The 12,957-nt window shown below is 35.6% G+C and overlaps 4 protein-coding genes across 6 annotated transcripts; 2 read left to right on the forward strand and 2 right to left on the reverse strand.

Annotated features, from left to right (window-relative positions):
* The first annotated feature begins 75 nt into the window (after positions 1-75).
* Positions 76-5,663, forward strand: LOC141898497 (protein FAM91A1-like). The gene is made up of 19 exons (XM_074784426.1): positions 76-232; positions 335-419; positions 756-965; positions 1,048-1,115; positions 1,202-1,315; positions 1,397-1,487; positions 1,577-1,639; positions 1,734-1,840; positions 1,927-2,078; positions 2,170-2,291; positions 2,412-2,512; positions 2,592-2,678; positions 2,870-3,102; positions 3,273-3,360; positions 3,441-3,551; positions 3,651-3,825; positions 4,186-4,594; positions 4,725-4,800; positions 4,881-5,663. Exons 1-19 carry the CDS (start codon positions 158-160, stop codon positions 5,004-5,006), a joined length of 2,493 nt encoding a protein of 830 aa, XP_074640527.1. The 5' UTR covers positions 76-157; the 3' UTR covers positions 5,007-5,663.
* Positions 5,664-5,801: 138 nt separating this feature from the next.
* LOC141898509 (ATPase ASNA1 homolog) lies at positions 5,802-8,125 on the reverse strand. 2 transcript variants are annotated; one of them, XM_074784435.1, is made up of 8 exons: positions 7,930-8,125; positions 7,615-7,762; positions 7,459-7,513; positions 7,232-7,319; positions 6,922-7,072; positions 6,497-6,604; positions 6,217-6,417; positions 5,802-6,124 (listed from the first exon to the last, which is right to left on the reverse strand). In XM_074784435.1, the coding sequence occupies exons 1-8, from the start codon at positions 8,049-8,051 to the stop codon at positions 5,990-5,992; spliced, it is 1,008 nt and encodes a 335-aa protein (XP_074640536.1). In that variant the 5' UTR covers positions 8,052-8,125; the 3' UTR covers positions 5,802-5,989. The 2 variants fall into 2 exon arrangements, with proteins under 2 accessions (XP_074640536.1, XP_074640535.1); XM_074784434.1 differs by having other exon boundaries at positions 7,232-7,328.
* Positions 8,126-8,221: 96 nt separating this feature from the next.
* LOC141898510 (R3H domain-containing protein 4-like) lies at positions 8,222-10,111 on the reverse strand. 2 transcript variants are annotated; one of them, XM_074784437.1, is made up of 6 exons: positions 9,954-10,111; positions 9,771-9,838; positions 9,474-9,592; positions 9,197-9,362; positions 9,034-9,119; positions 8,222-8,693 (listed from the first exon to the last, which is right to left on the reverse strand). In XM_074784437.1, exons 1-6 carry the CDS (start codon positions 9,980-9,982, stop codon positions 8,448-8,450), a joined length of 714 nt encoding a protein of 237 aa, XP_074640538.1. In that variant the 5' UTR covers positions 9,983-10,111; the 3' UTR covers positions 8,222-8,447. The 2 variants fall into 2 exon arrangements, with proteins under 2 accessions (XP_074640538.1, XP_074640537.1); XM_074784436.1 differs by having other exon boundaries at positions 8,224-8,693; positions 9,726-9,838; positions 9,954-10,110.
* Positions 10,112-10,742: 631 nt separating this feature from the next.
* LOC141900895 (DGAT1/2-independent enzyme synthesizing storage lipids-like) lies at positions 10,743-12,857 on the forward strand. The gene is made up of 7 exons (XM_074787954.1): positions 10,743-10,983; positions 11,071-11,238; positions 11,314-11,412; positions 11,518-11,612; positions 11,719-11,782; positions 11,894-12,039; positions 12,129-12,857. Exons 1-7 carry the CDS (start codon positions 10,743-10,745, stop codon positions 12,237-12,239), a joined length of 924 nt encoding a protein of 307 aa, XP_074644055.1. The 3' UTR covers positions 12,240-12,857.
* The last annotated feature ends 100 nt before the right edge of the window (positions 12,858-12,957 follow it).

The following is a 12,957-nucleotide window of genomic DNA, read 5'->3' on the forward strand; positions in this document are numbered from 1 at the left end:
TTGATAGTTTTTCTGTTCGGAAATGATTCTCGTCGGTTCAGTTACGATTCCTCATATAGATCTGTCAAAAATGTCCGAGGTGCTGCAAATTAATTTTCTGCCACATATTAAACCAGTACTATGCCCTGTTGATTGATTGAGTCAAAACTACCTCACAATGATGAATACCGACGTTGAATTTCATATCAGACATCACTATACCTGGAACAAATTACCAGCAAATGTGAAACAGGTGAATTGAATTTTGCTCAATTATTAATAAACTCAAATCAAATTTATTCTTGTAATCGATTTGTACCAATTCATTTTTGCTGATTGATGATATTGGTTTTAGGTACTCGGGAATTCACAGAGAGAGTATGAAAAAGCTGTCGTTAGTTTGAGCGTAAAGAATCAATTACGATATAAAGGAAACTTGGGTAAGACTCGAGCTCAAACTAGCAATAGTCTGAAATACCAGCCGATCTTACGCCATAGGGTTACCCCTTGAACCCTAGAACAGTGTGAATGCTAGTTGATCTACTGAGTTACCCCTAGAACAGTGTTAATATCAGCTGATCTTACGGGTTACCCCTAGAACAGTCTGCAGTGTGGATCCAGCATCTTATCCTGAATACGGCGTTGAGTGCCAGCCTTTCTCATGGGTTACCCCTAGAACAATCAGATTACCACGGTACCCATAGTTGGTCTGATATTCACACTGCAAGCACACAATATCAGTAATAAGGTTATCGATGATATGTTGAATATTTCAGTGAGACATGTTCGTAAAGATGAAAGACGTTATTATGAAGAGTTATTGCAGTACAGTAAAGAACATCTGATGTTGTATCCGTATCATTTATCTGATGTGATGGTTAAAGGTCTTCGTATTACTCCATTCTCGTACTATATCGGTATCATGTCCGCGATAATGAGTCAGGAGAAAAGCTACGATTCACTGCCAAACTTTACAGCAGCCGATTGTAAGTCGATCATCGAATTCACGAAGAGAATGATGACATTTTCATGAAATAGTTTTTGCATTTTTTTTTTTGATTTGTTTAGGTCTGCGTTTGTTGGGTATCGGAAGAAATCAATACATAGATCTGATGAATCAATGTCGCTCAACTAAGGTATAAATTCAATTCATCCGATCAATTTCATACTGTTTGATTTGATTAATTTGCATATAATAAATTACGTAATCTTTGCATTCTAGAAATTCTTTCGAAGGAAACCAGTTCGCGATCTGCTTCCCGTTCAGCCTGTTGATATCACTGTTGAGCCATGGTGGGTCATACAAATAGGTTTCATCACTGAAGATGATGTTAAGGTAAGTAAAGAGTTTATTCATGCCTCTATAGTCCGAGTGTTAATTGAATATTGAAATAAGTTGTACGTGTTATTTCTACAGAATTGTGACACAGGCGAAAAAGCGACAATTGATAAAATAATAGACAGCGGAGCTGAACCTTGCGGTCAACAGGATCTTCACGTTGTACATCGTAAGTTGGAATTCTCTATATTTTCAGTTGGTTTTCCCATGATGCGTGGATTATTTGTAGTTGAATTGAGTTTTATGTCTTCGTTAAAGGGTTGTACAAAAAAGGTCTGATATACTTGGATGTCAGTATCGCTGATGAAGATTGTATTATTGGTGAGATACGACTTTTAGAGTCTCAATTTAACATTCTTCATAGATGAATAGTATTGATTCTTATTGATTTATTCCTGTATCGATGTTATTGTAGTTCCTCCTTTGGAAGGATTTGTAATGAACAGAGTTCTCGGAGATTATTTTGAAACGCTTTTATACAAGATATTTGTATCAATAGACGAGCATACCAGTGTAGCCGAGGTATGATTTTATCTATCTTTATATTTTCTATATATATCTGAAATTTATTCCGATGATTCTAATAGTTTGATTAATCCTTGTTTCAGTTGGCGAATGTTTTACAAATAGATCTACAGTTAGTAAAGAATGCCGTGTCGATGTATTGTCGTTTAGGGTTCGCTCGCGTCAAAGGACAAGATTTTAACACTAATGACTGGCATTCTTCTTGGGCTGAATATCAGTCTACGTTACCCAAAAAGTACGTTCAGTCTAGTTGAAATCTCGTGGAAATCTAGTTGACTGATCAGTGCAGTATTATGACTGATGCGCTGCCTGTTTCTCTATTTTAGGTCTAATGAAGAGAAGATGTTGATAGATTGGACTGAGGAGATTAATAAAACACCAACTACATCGGAAATTTGCTCTACCCCAGAAACGATCAGTCTAGATGGTAATTCTACTGCTATGATTAGTATGTATATGAATCTAAACCTGCAATAGCTACATGAAAGAAATAATGTGTTACGTGTTTTACTATCCCGATCTCAGAATTCGTATGTAAATCTGGTATCCATGATTCTATGTTTTGTAGACGCTTCAAGTCTTACAAATGTATGCGGACATACGAAGCGTATAGCATTTCTATTCGATTCAACTCTTACCGCATTTCTCATGATGGGAAATCTTTCTCCTGTGAGTACTACCACTTCATTCAGTCTATAAAACTCTGTATTCTTATGTGTAAATCTTTTTGTCGAATGGTTGTTTGCAGGGTTTGAAAAGTCATGCAGTTACGATGTTCGAAGTCGGAAAATTGAGCGATGAATCTTTGGACAGCTTTTTAGCCGAATTAGAAAAGGTAGTTTGTCATTGGTGTTTAGTTTATTTCCTCGTCAATTTGCACTTATAAATCATTCTATAACTATCTTGTGTCGACCACCAGTGCCGGTATATATATATATCAATAGCATGTTCCTTCACCTCCTGTCCGCTGCCGCTGCTTACACCAGTCTGTTATTTGTGTCACATGTAACGGTGTATTTATTCTAGGTACAATCTCATTTTGCCTCACAGGTGGAAGCTGTCGCGGAGGGTGAGGCTCAACGATATTTCGATCACGCGATAACATTACGCGATACGATACAGTTCTTACGACACAATCCCGAATTGTGTCCTGACCAGGAATTCGGAAACGGTGGCCTCGGAATTGATCTGTTACGATGTGAAAGTCTATTAGGTTTGGATCCGGCGACTTGTACTCGCGTTCTCAACAAGAATTACACGTATGTACATAAAGTTTAACCTGGAGACAGTTTCACAAGTTTGATTTGACATTTTGGTGTAAATCGGTCCAATATTCTTAAAATATGGGGCAAGATATCAACGTTTGAACTGGGGTTGCTGTCTTTTCAACAATCTGAATGAAAATTCTCATCCGATATATATTTTACAGTTTGATAGTTTCAATGGCTCCACTAAGCAATGAAATCCGACCAATCAGTAGTTGCATTCCACAACACATGGGTCCTGCAATACCAGAGGTACGAGTCAATCAAGATACGGAAAAATGCTGAGGATTTGTCTTGAATATTTGTTACTGATCGCGATGATTTTATTGCAGGTGAATTCAGTATGGTTCAAGTTATTCATATATCAATTAACTGGCTGTGGACCTCCTTCATTATTGCTGGTGAAAGGTACCAGATTGAAGAGACTTCCTGTTATGTTTCAGGTAAGACAGTCAGTGTGATGACTCGTTCCACTGTGGTAATAGCGCAATATTCTCCTCCAAAAATGTTGATATTCATCATGTTATATCCGTTCTACCTAGGAATATGATCGTTTATTGGTTACAACTTGGGGTCATGATCCCGGAGTTATCCCGACATCTAACATCCTGTTGACTCTAAACGATGCTCTGGCTCATTCAGCAGTACTCGTACAGGCTCATGGCTGGCAGACGGATGGTGAAATAGTCTACACTCCATTTCCAGTTGATGAAAAATGTAAGTCGATGCATTATTTTTTGAAAAATTGGTTTGAAAAAGTTCCAGTTGTGGTCTATTAAGTGGAATCACTTGGTCATGTTGGGGCTGCTGTAGTAAAATTGTACTTGAGTTTGTAAAAGACTGAATCTGGGATAAAGAGTGAAAAATTTCTTGGAAGCAGTATATATATAGACTAGTGAACTGTTTTAATACTATCAAATTCACTTAATTTCATTTAGTCCGAATTTCAATCTAATCTTGATGATTTCTGATGAGCCGCATTAATTTTGTCAGCCCCAAATGATCTAAATTAAATTGGATCTACTGAATTTTGATAATTCATTGTTTGGTACATGTAATTGTTTAATTGATTAACAGATGAATTGATCAGTGGAATGTCTGGTGCACATAGCGCCGTCAATAAACTCCGAGAACACGTAGATCTCAATCATACGTGTGGATTCCTGTCTTTCTTACGAACGGGTAAACCGAATCAATGGAACCCGCACATAATCAAACCACAGAATGGTGGTAAACCGGGTGAACCATTGAACGGTATAACGGATGAGATATCGGCAGAGATGCTCGCGTCTGAGGTTGATTCATTAGCTACTCCGAAACATCTACAGCGTCCTAATTCACTGCCTCAAGGTTTAACAGTTGAGTTGACGCGTGAAACCGACTGGGTTCTGTTAGATTGTTGCTTCGGTATTCCGCTGTTCGACGCCTCCGTGAACAAAACCGTCTGTGAGCGAATCGCCAGTGAAAAATTGTGTTCAGAAAACAGGTAAGATTTGGGTAATTTGTACGTCTTGAATCTCTGATCTTACATTAACGTGATCATTGTTGTTTCACCTTCAGCTAGATCTAAATTGAGAATGACATATTTTCCTTTCGATTAATTCGCTTCTTTTCAGTTTACAAGAATTACTGCATTCCAGCAGAAAGCTCTCACTTCGGTTGCTTAATTTCATCGCGACTAATCAAGATTTGGTAAGTGCCATGTTGTCGAAAACCTACGAAATCGTTGTTACGAAAACATTTATGAGCACTGCCAATGATTGTATTTGTAGGATTCTTCCACATTGCTCGATCAGAACCAAGATATCTGTAATGGTAATTCTACTGAACAAAATGTACCATATCCAACTCGCAACCTGCAGTTTAACGGCACATTACAGGAATGGAACGGACATTGATACCGGTAACTGTTCTAGTCATATTCACAATTATGTTCAGTTGGTGAACTAAAAAAAAAACTGTGCTTTCTGTTTCATTTTGTTGTCACCTCAGTGAAGGCCGATGAAATAGATTTGATTTAACGAGGGCATTTCAGATGTAAAGATGTAATTATATACTTTTTTGAGTGATGTAACCATCGTGTGGGTGACACTAAATATCCACTGTAGCAATTACTATAGTAGTGTACTGTACTGAATTGATGTAGAGCTTGATCTAACTCTGGTACATGCTTGTAAATGTAATTAAAAATCTTCTACATTTTGGCTCCATGATTTACGGTATATCGCTAAAATAGATGTTCACCATACAATCAATAATCTAACTTACTAAGCCCTGTTATAGATTCTAGGCATCTTTGAGGAGGTATCTATAATGAATATTAACAAGTAATATCGGATGTACTGGTACTACAATTTATGATGAATTAATGTTTTAATATATGGGAACAGACAATAGCTCTTATATGAGTGATCGTGTAACTCATGAATTAAAAGCTTTTATTGGATACGGTATTTTGTGTTATATATATATATACAGTATGATATGTGTATTCGTGAAAGTATTTTTGGCAAGAAATTCTATATACTACTGTTATAAAATCACTCGCAATGTACAGGCATCTTCACTTGTAAATAAAAGTTCATTTTAAAATATCCTTCATGAAATGAATTTGTTTTCTCTCCTTTTGCGAGTCCTTCTTCATATCCTTACAGACTGACAAGCAACAACATTAGAGATAATTCATATCATAACTTAGTCATTTATTATATACACAATTCATATATTATGGTTGGTTCGTCGATCTAAGGTAAAATGCACTAAAAAAACAACACCACCTCATTTCTAGTAACCAGTTTTACTTCGTTGAATTGAGAGTGATTTAAAATAGTTCTGAAAGTATCAATAGACCATTTGTCCATTTCCAAACATCTAGCTGCTATTAAGGTAGAGGGGTGCCTGCTGTGTACGGATCAATTAACAATTGAGAAAATGCGGTCACTTGCTCGGTACCTCTGACTTCGTGGTCTAACAATGGTAATTTAGAAATGTTGAAATCCTCGTATAAATCTTCAATCTGTAAGGAAGAATACAGAAACCAATCTGCGTAAGTTTGACGACGATTTTTTCTGGCGGACAGATTTCAGCGATGATGAATGTCGTACTCACTTGATCTAAATATTTGGATTGTATTTTGTGTCGCGACGCGCACATTTTACATGGTTTCTCTCCCTGACCGAGAAACAACAACTGATTCACTACGATATTATGCGTATCGATGCCACATTTCGTAAGTTCCTGAACGAGTCTTTCAGTTTCATAAAGCGATAAAAACTCCGCTATACAAACGCACACGAATGTCGTCTGGTCCTGAAATCATCCGACAAAGATCTCGATGAAATTGCGATTTGAATTTCTACTTCAATTATGAATCCCGGGTAGAACTTACCGGATTTCTAAACTGTTCATTAACCTGGCGTATGACTGGTAAAATATCTTCTAATTTTTTCGTCATTTCATCAGCGTTTAATTCTTGCATACCTAACATACCGGCTATCTAAATGATAAATGAATTTTCAACAATATCACAAGACAGCTTATTCTGGCTGCATTGAACGAATACCCAAACTGTTTTCTTTCCTAACATTTTGGGTTGATTTTTCAAATAAACTATACATCATTTTTCAAATAACTCTGAAGACAGTTGTAAGTATTCCACTCAAAATGTAAGGAAAGAAACAATCGCATTTGTTTAAATTGATATTGTGATTTTTACTTCTATGTTCAAGAAATAATCCATTTACAATATTCTGGTTGCAGTTTGCTGAAACTAAATCCACGAATCATATTGAAACGTTCCTAATTGAAACTTACTTGTGAAATGAATGGACTAATTTGATTTTTTAGCCGTAATAATTTCGAAAGTCCTTTTTCAACAACAGCTGGGAATGAAAGCAAGCGTAGCGTATGACCAGTGGGGGCAGTGTCGAATACAACCACAGAGAAATTCATACTTTTCACTAACCTACAATCGACACAATAACAGATTTACTGGTGTATGTCAAAACCAAGCTGTTTCATACTAACAATATACATTCTGTATTAACTGCATACAAAAATATATATAAAGTAAAATGAATATCTAGCTTTACAATGATATTTTTTTCAATCAAATATAGGCTACCTCATAACTTCAGCATAACTCATAGCTTCATCGATTCCGGGAAAAGCACCCATCAATTCCTGCATCATTCCTTGTGCTAAATTTCCACCTCCACCACCTAAATATCAATATCAGTTACGATACCACAACTCATGTTTACAATACACAATTCACTTATAGAATACTATTTTGATTATCTATTGCAATTAGGCCCTATTCATTTTTCATTAATACTTTGCGACATTCACCTTCTTCAAAATATTCTTCCGGCAATTCGGAAAATCCCAAATTAGGATCTATCTCCTGAAGAAAAAATTTTATCGTCAGTAAAAGATTAGTAGTACATTTAGGTTTATTCATATAGAAATATAGATATCAATCAATAGAAGTCACAAGTTACATACCATAGCATAGAGGTTCTCAAATCCTTTGACTTTTGTCGGAACTTTACTAAATTTCTGATCAAATGCATCGGAAATATTATGAGCTGGATCGGTAGATATAATGAGAACATTCTCTCTTACTTTACTCAACTGTACAGCTAAACTACAGCTGAAATAACAATATTCATAAAGCAACGTTTTAACATTAGCCCGATGTGATGTGACATTTCATCCATTTCATCAGTTCTGCTTTTGCCAACACCCCGTTACGCGAACACAACCGTATGGCGTTCAACTCGGTTCAAACGAGTCGTTATTACGGTGAGGTTTTCATACCTGCAGGTGGTTTTCCCAACTCCTCCTTTACCACCAACAAATACCCATTTCAATGATGTCTGGTCCAAGATATTCTGTAAATGAGGAGGCAACGGTTCGTAATCGTCACCCGCGGCAGCCATTGTATAACTCGCTTGCCACAGCAACTTCTCAGGCTCGGTAGAAATGAGGAACGAGTGAATAAATTACCCTGGTTTTCACGTACACATTTATTTGAAATCAATTTGTAATACATTTACAGAATAGTTTTCTCAACCCAACGCACAATACACATAATATCTTAAAATATACACCTGTAAATCAAATCCATTAAAGCTGTATACATATAATACTATATCTTAAAATGTAAAGGATTGAATCTTGAATATTTTACACCAATAACAATATAACTATCCTAAATAGAACTTTCCACATGCCAAATTAAGGTTCTAAGACATGGCAGAGGGGAAACTTTTAATAGTAAAACCTTCTATGAGCCTTTTTAATAGAAGACGTTTAATGAGGCTTTGACTCGGATATCAACGTCTACTTTCGAGATAATTAGTTAACGACATCGGAGGGCGATGAAAATAACTGTATTTATTTTCGACCTCGGTTTGCTTCTGGTCGTTGACTACGACGCTCTGACTGATCAGATCTAAATACTGACAAACCGCGTGCAGTAATAAACGTTCGTAACTGTTTGATAAATGAGATATAAATACGGATGTCGGCCAATCTGTGAAAAACTCAGTCACTTCTTCCTCCAAATACGATAATGTGCCCTGAAAACAAAACCAATAATTCATGGTTAACTTTCAATTAATGTTCTATACATTAGGTTCAAGATGATGAAGATCCAATTTAATCTGGTAAAACCTCCCATAACAAACGCTTTTTCTTTGGAACCCGATTCATTATTATTATTTCACACCATCTGTGGGTAATTCTATTGAATGATTATGTAATCATAATATTTCAGGACCCATAATGTTCCAGGGAATCCACTTATTACAAGGCATCTTTCAAATTAAATGTGAGGTTGATTTGAATTTTTCTATTTTGGTGCAGCACACACAATTGAAACAACCTCAATCCAAAACTTAGTGAGTTTATTTTATTTACCTTTGGAAGATGCCTCCTTTTCAGAATCGACTTTAGATTGCTATCAATACGCTTGAAACACTCCTCAGCAGAGTAGGCTGGGTGAGCTGAAATCATTCGGTGTATCGGTAAAAATTTCCATCATTTTCTTTCAAATGCAAACATTTTCGATATATTCATTTACCAATTCTTAAATCTTCCCATTCTTCCTCAGTGTTAGACAAAGTTGTCTCTTCAGGCAAATTGTCATTTGATTTTTTTTCATTATTTGCTGCTGCATTTTTCTCATCAGATCGTTTCAATACCTTTTCCTGGTCTTCTTCTGAGTAATTGAGAAAATCATTCCATATCTAAAACAGCAGAGCATGCAGAGCGCCATTTAAATCGAAATCCCAAGAATTAAAATCAGTCATAATTAGGGCCCATACCAGGTAGTCACTTTTAACATTAGTCTCTTTTACCTTCATTTTTTCTTTTTCACACAGAATTTCTGCAAATGCAGACATCGATGGTTCCATGAAATCAAATATATCAATTTCACCATATTCTTCATTTTCAACAAGGCCAAGCAAAAAATTCACTGAAAATGCAAAAATTTTGCCTTTTATTCCAATTTAATTATGGGAAGTAGAATAACCAAACAAGTCATTATCTGTAGACAAGATTAATCAATTGAATAATTCAACTCTTAATTATATCTTAAATTTTCGAACAGTTTTCTAATCGCCTTGCGCTGCGACTTCCAAGTTTAGCTTTACGGCGAGATGACTGCTTCACTTTATTTTCGGATTCATGAAGAATCTTCTGCTGGTCTTCCACGGTTTCTCTTTAAAAAACAAATGAAATACAGAAAGATGTAGATCACAAGAAATATGTAGGTCAGTTTTAAATTAAACTGTACTGCAGCACCATTAATTCATCTCGCTATATCAGTCACTAACTTGTTAGAGTCGTTTGTAACTGTCATCATGCCGTTGATTGCAAATCACTGAAAATTACACGATCGTGTAAAAAGCCTAATTGCACCACTGTCCAACTAATTGTCAAATTCACTGAACCGTGACAGATCTGTCATAAATAATGGTGAATGTTCACTGCTGGCTTGAAGAAACGGGGAACGGCCAACATTTTTCTGAGATTCTACCACCATTCAAAACTTATCAATCTATAAAGAATTTATATTTTTGATTGATTTTTTGACGTGAAAAGTGCCGATATCGAATTAATGTTAGATTCATCAAGCGTATAATCCGTATACCTTTACTAGGATTCGAACCCATATCACTCCGATCAGATCCACCTTCCACCTAAATCTCAAGGTCGCGGAGCGAATTCTATGAAATCATTTCCGGGTTTTATAAATTTTGACATTTATCGTGGTTATATCTGTGTTTATCGGCTTATCTCAAGATTAGATAACGGTCAGACTAGATAAACAATTATAGAATAGATTTCGTTAATGCACTGTCGGTATGTATTAACCGTTAATTCATTTATCTGTGACAAGAATTTGTTGAAAAAATTTGAATAATTCAAATTGATTGCATCCTTTTATTTATGTTGTGTGTATATCGTCCATCTTCAGGGCAAAATATAGAAACATAAATGAAATCAAGTAACAGCAAACAGTTGGTGGTATTGAGTGATATAGCATGATGGAGGTTGTTGAATCTTGGTGTTTGGTCTCGGCGTTCAATTCTACGACAGAATTTATTCAAGAGTTATTTGTAATGCTGAAACTGCATTTAATCGATTGGGCTTATTTGCACTGGTTGTTATGGTTATTGTACCCGGTGATTATTTCGTTTCTGTTACCGGCTCTGTTAGTCGTGTTTCTCTATGCATCTGCGTTATTCCTATATATATATCAGCACCGTCATCGTTTGAGAGACGCTTATTCTCGTGATTTTTGGGACGGTGCTAGAGATACTCTGGCCGTTTTATGGGATTTTCAAGGTAGAATCTGGCATGGTGAGTATACTCTGACGTATAGTCATTCAATTGATTATCTTATCTAGGCTAATTTCTCATTTCATTTGCTTCAATATATCTTCGTAGGTTATGAGATAATTGATGCTGAGAAATTACCGACCGAGGGACCGGCATTGCTCATCTACTATCACGGAGTCGTACCTATAGACATGTATTATTTACTATCGCGAATAAAAATCAAAATCAACCGACACATACGCTGTGTAGGAGATAAATTTCTGTTTAAAATTCCAGGTAAGAGTTCAGGATCATCAATTGTTCATTCAGTGTTTATTTCTTGATGTCTGAAAATTTGTGATTATTTTCCAGGTTTTCGTTTATTGATGGATGTTGTAGGTGTATTTCCCGGTACTGTGCCTAGTTGTGTCGAGGTACTTAAAGAAGGTCATATTCTCAGCATAGCTCCCGGTAATTTCAGTTGTGTCTAGTTTGAAATCAAGATCCTTATTTCTTTTGACTGATAAGTATGAAGTACACAGTGATAAAAGCATTGATTTCTGTTGTTGTTTATAGGTGGCGTGAGAGAAGCTCTGTTCGCTGATCCAACTTATAACATTATTTGGGGTAAAAGAGTTGGTTTTGCTAAAGTTGCTCTCCAGGCACAAGTAGTAAGTTCTGACTAAATCTTTTCTAAATCCTGAAAGTTTCTTGCTTTGAAATAATCTAGCTTCTCCGTTGACCTCCCTGATAAGCCTCAACTTTATTCTTTCGCAGCCAATTATTCCAGTATTTACACAAAACTGCCGAGAAGCCTTATGTACTTTAGAAATCGGTAGAAGTGAGTATGAATGAATGATGATTCTCTTTACCTCAGCTTTTCCCGTTATATTTGCAAGTTAAAAACTTTACTATCCAATGGTGGCTTAAATGTAGAAATCTTATTTTTCAGAGTATTTACGACAATTATACGAAAAAACGCGATTGCCTTTAGTTCCGATTTATGGATATTTTCCGGTTAAGTTGAGAACGTTCATCGGTGATCCGATTCCATATGAAGAATTCAAAGATATGACCCCCGAAGATCTATCTGCGAAGGTACAAAAACCTCTTTATGCAATATTGAATATCAATCTTCATAAATTGGCTTTATTATATATGATGAATACTATTGATTTTAATCACAGGTGCAGACGGCAATTCTAGATCTGATTAATAAACACCAACGAGTACCGGGCAGTATAACTAGAGCATTATGGGAAAGAATCTGTCCAAGTCCGATAATAACTGAAACATGACCGGCTACTGGTTACATCGAGTCGTCAAACCTCAATAAGCACACGTGATGTCAAAATATTATTCATTACATTTATTCATTTCTATTGTTTTATTAGATTCAGTCAGTAGTTTAGAAAAAAATGTAATTTGAATCCTATGATCCTGAACTTAATACATGTCGAAATTGCTAGTCTAATTATAAGGCTATTTTTGAACATGTAGCAAAAACTGATTGAAGGGATATAAAGATAATGTAAGCTCAAATTTGCATTTTTTAGACAATAATGGAAATTGGGATTAAAATTCCACAAATGCATTTTTATCTCAGTTCTTTTTATAAGAATGATTTTTTTGTTTGATATTGCACTTCAAGCCGTGGTAAAATGGCTTTCTGATAAATAACGGACCCTCGAGTGATCAGTGAATACCATCAGATAATCAAGACCTTCAATTTTTAACTCAACAATGTGCTAAACGATCTTTGAATTACATTTACTGGTACATTGTAACATAATATGTACAAATATTTTCATCCTTTTTACGAATTGTTCGTATAGTGCTTATAAAATGCATGTAAAGTGTGTATTCTTATGTATTGTAACTAATAGTGTATTCCATGAGTAAAATCCACCTCATTATACGTGTATCGATTGTTATGTTGTAATTTATAAAAAATAAATGTAAGTATTTTGTTAATTGAATGTTTTAGTGTTTAATGACTTCCGGATCTAGTCCATT

The sequence above is a fragment of the Tubulanus polymorphus genome, chromosome 2 (genome assembly GCF_964204645.1).
Source record: "Tubulanus polymorphus chromosome 2, tnTubPoly1.2, whole genome shotgun sequence".
Classification (NCBI taxonomy): domain Eukaryota; kingdom Metazoa; phylum Nemertea; class Palaeonemertea; order Tubulaniformes; family Tubulanidae; genus Tubulanus; species Tubulanus polymorphus.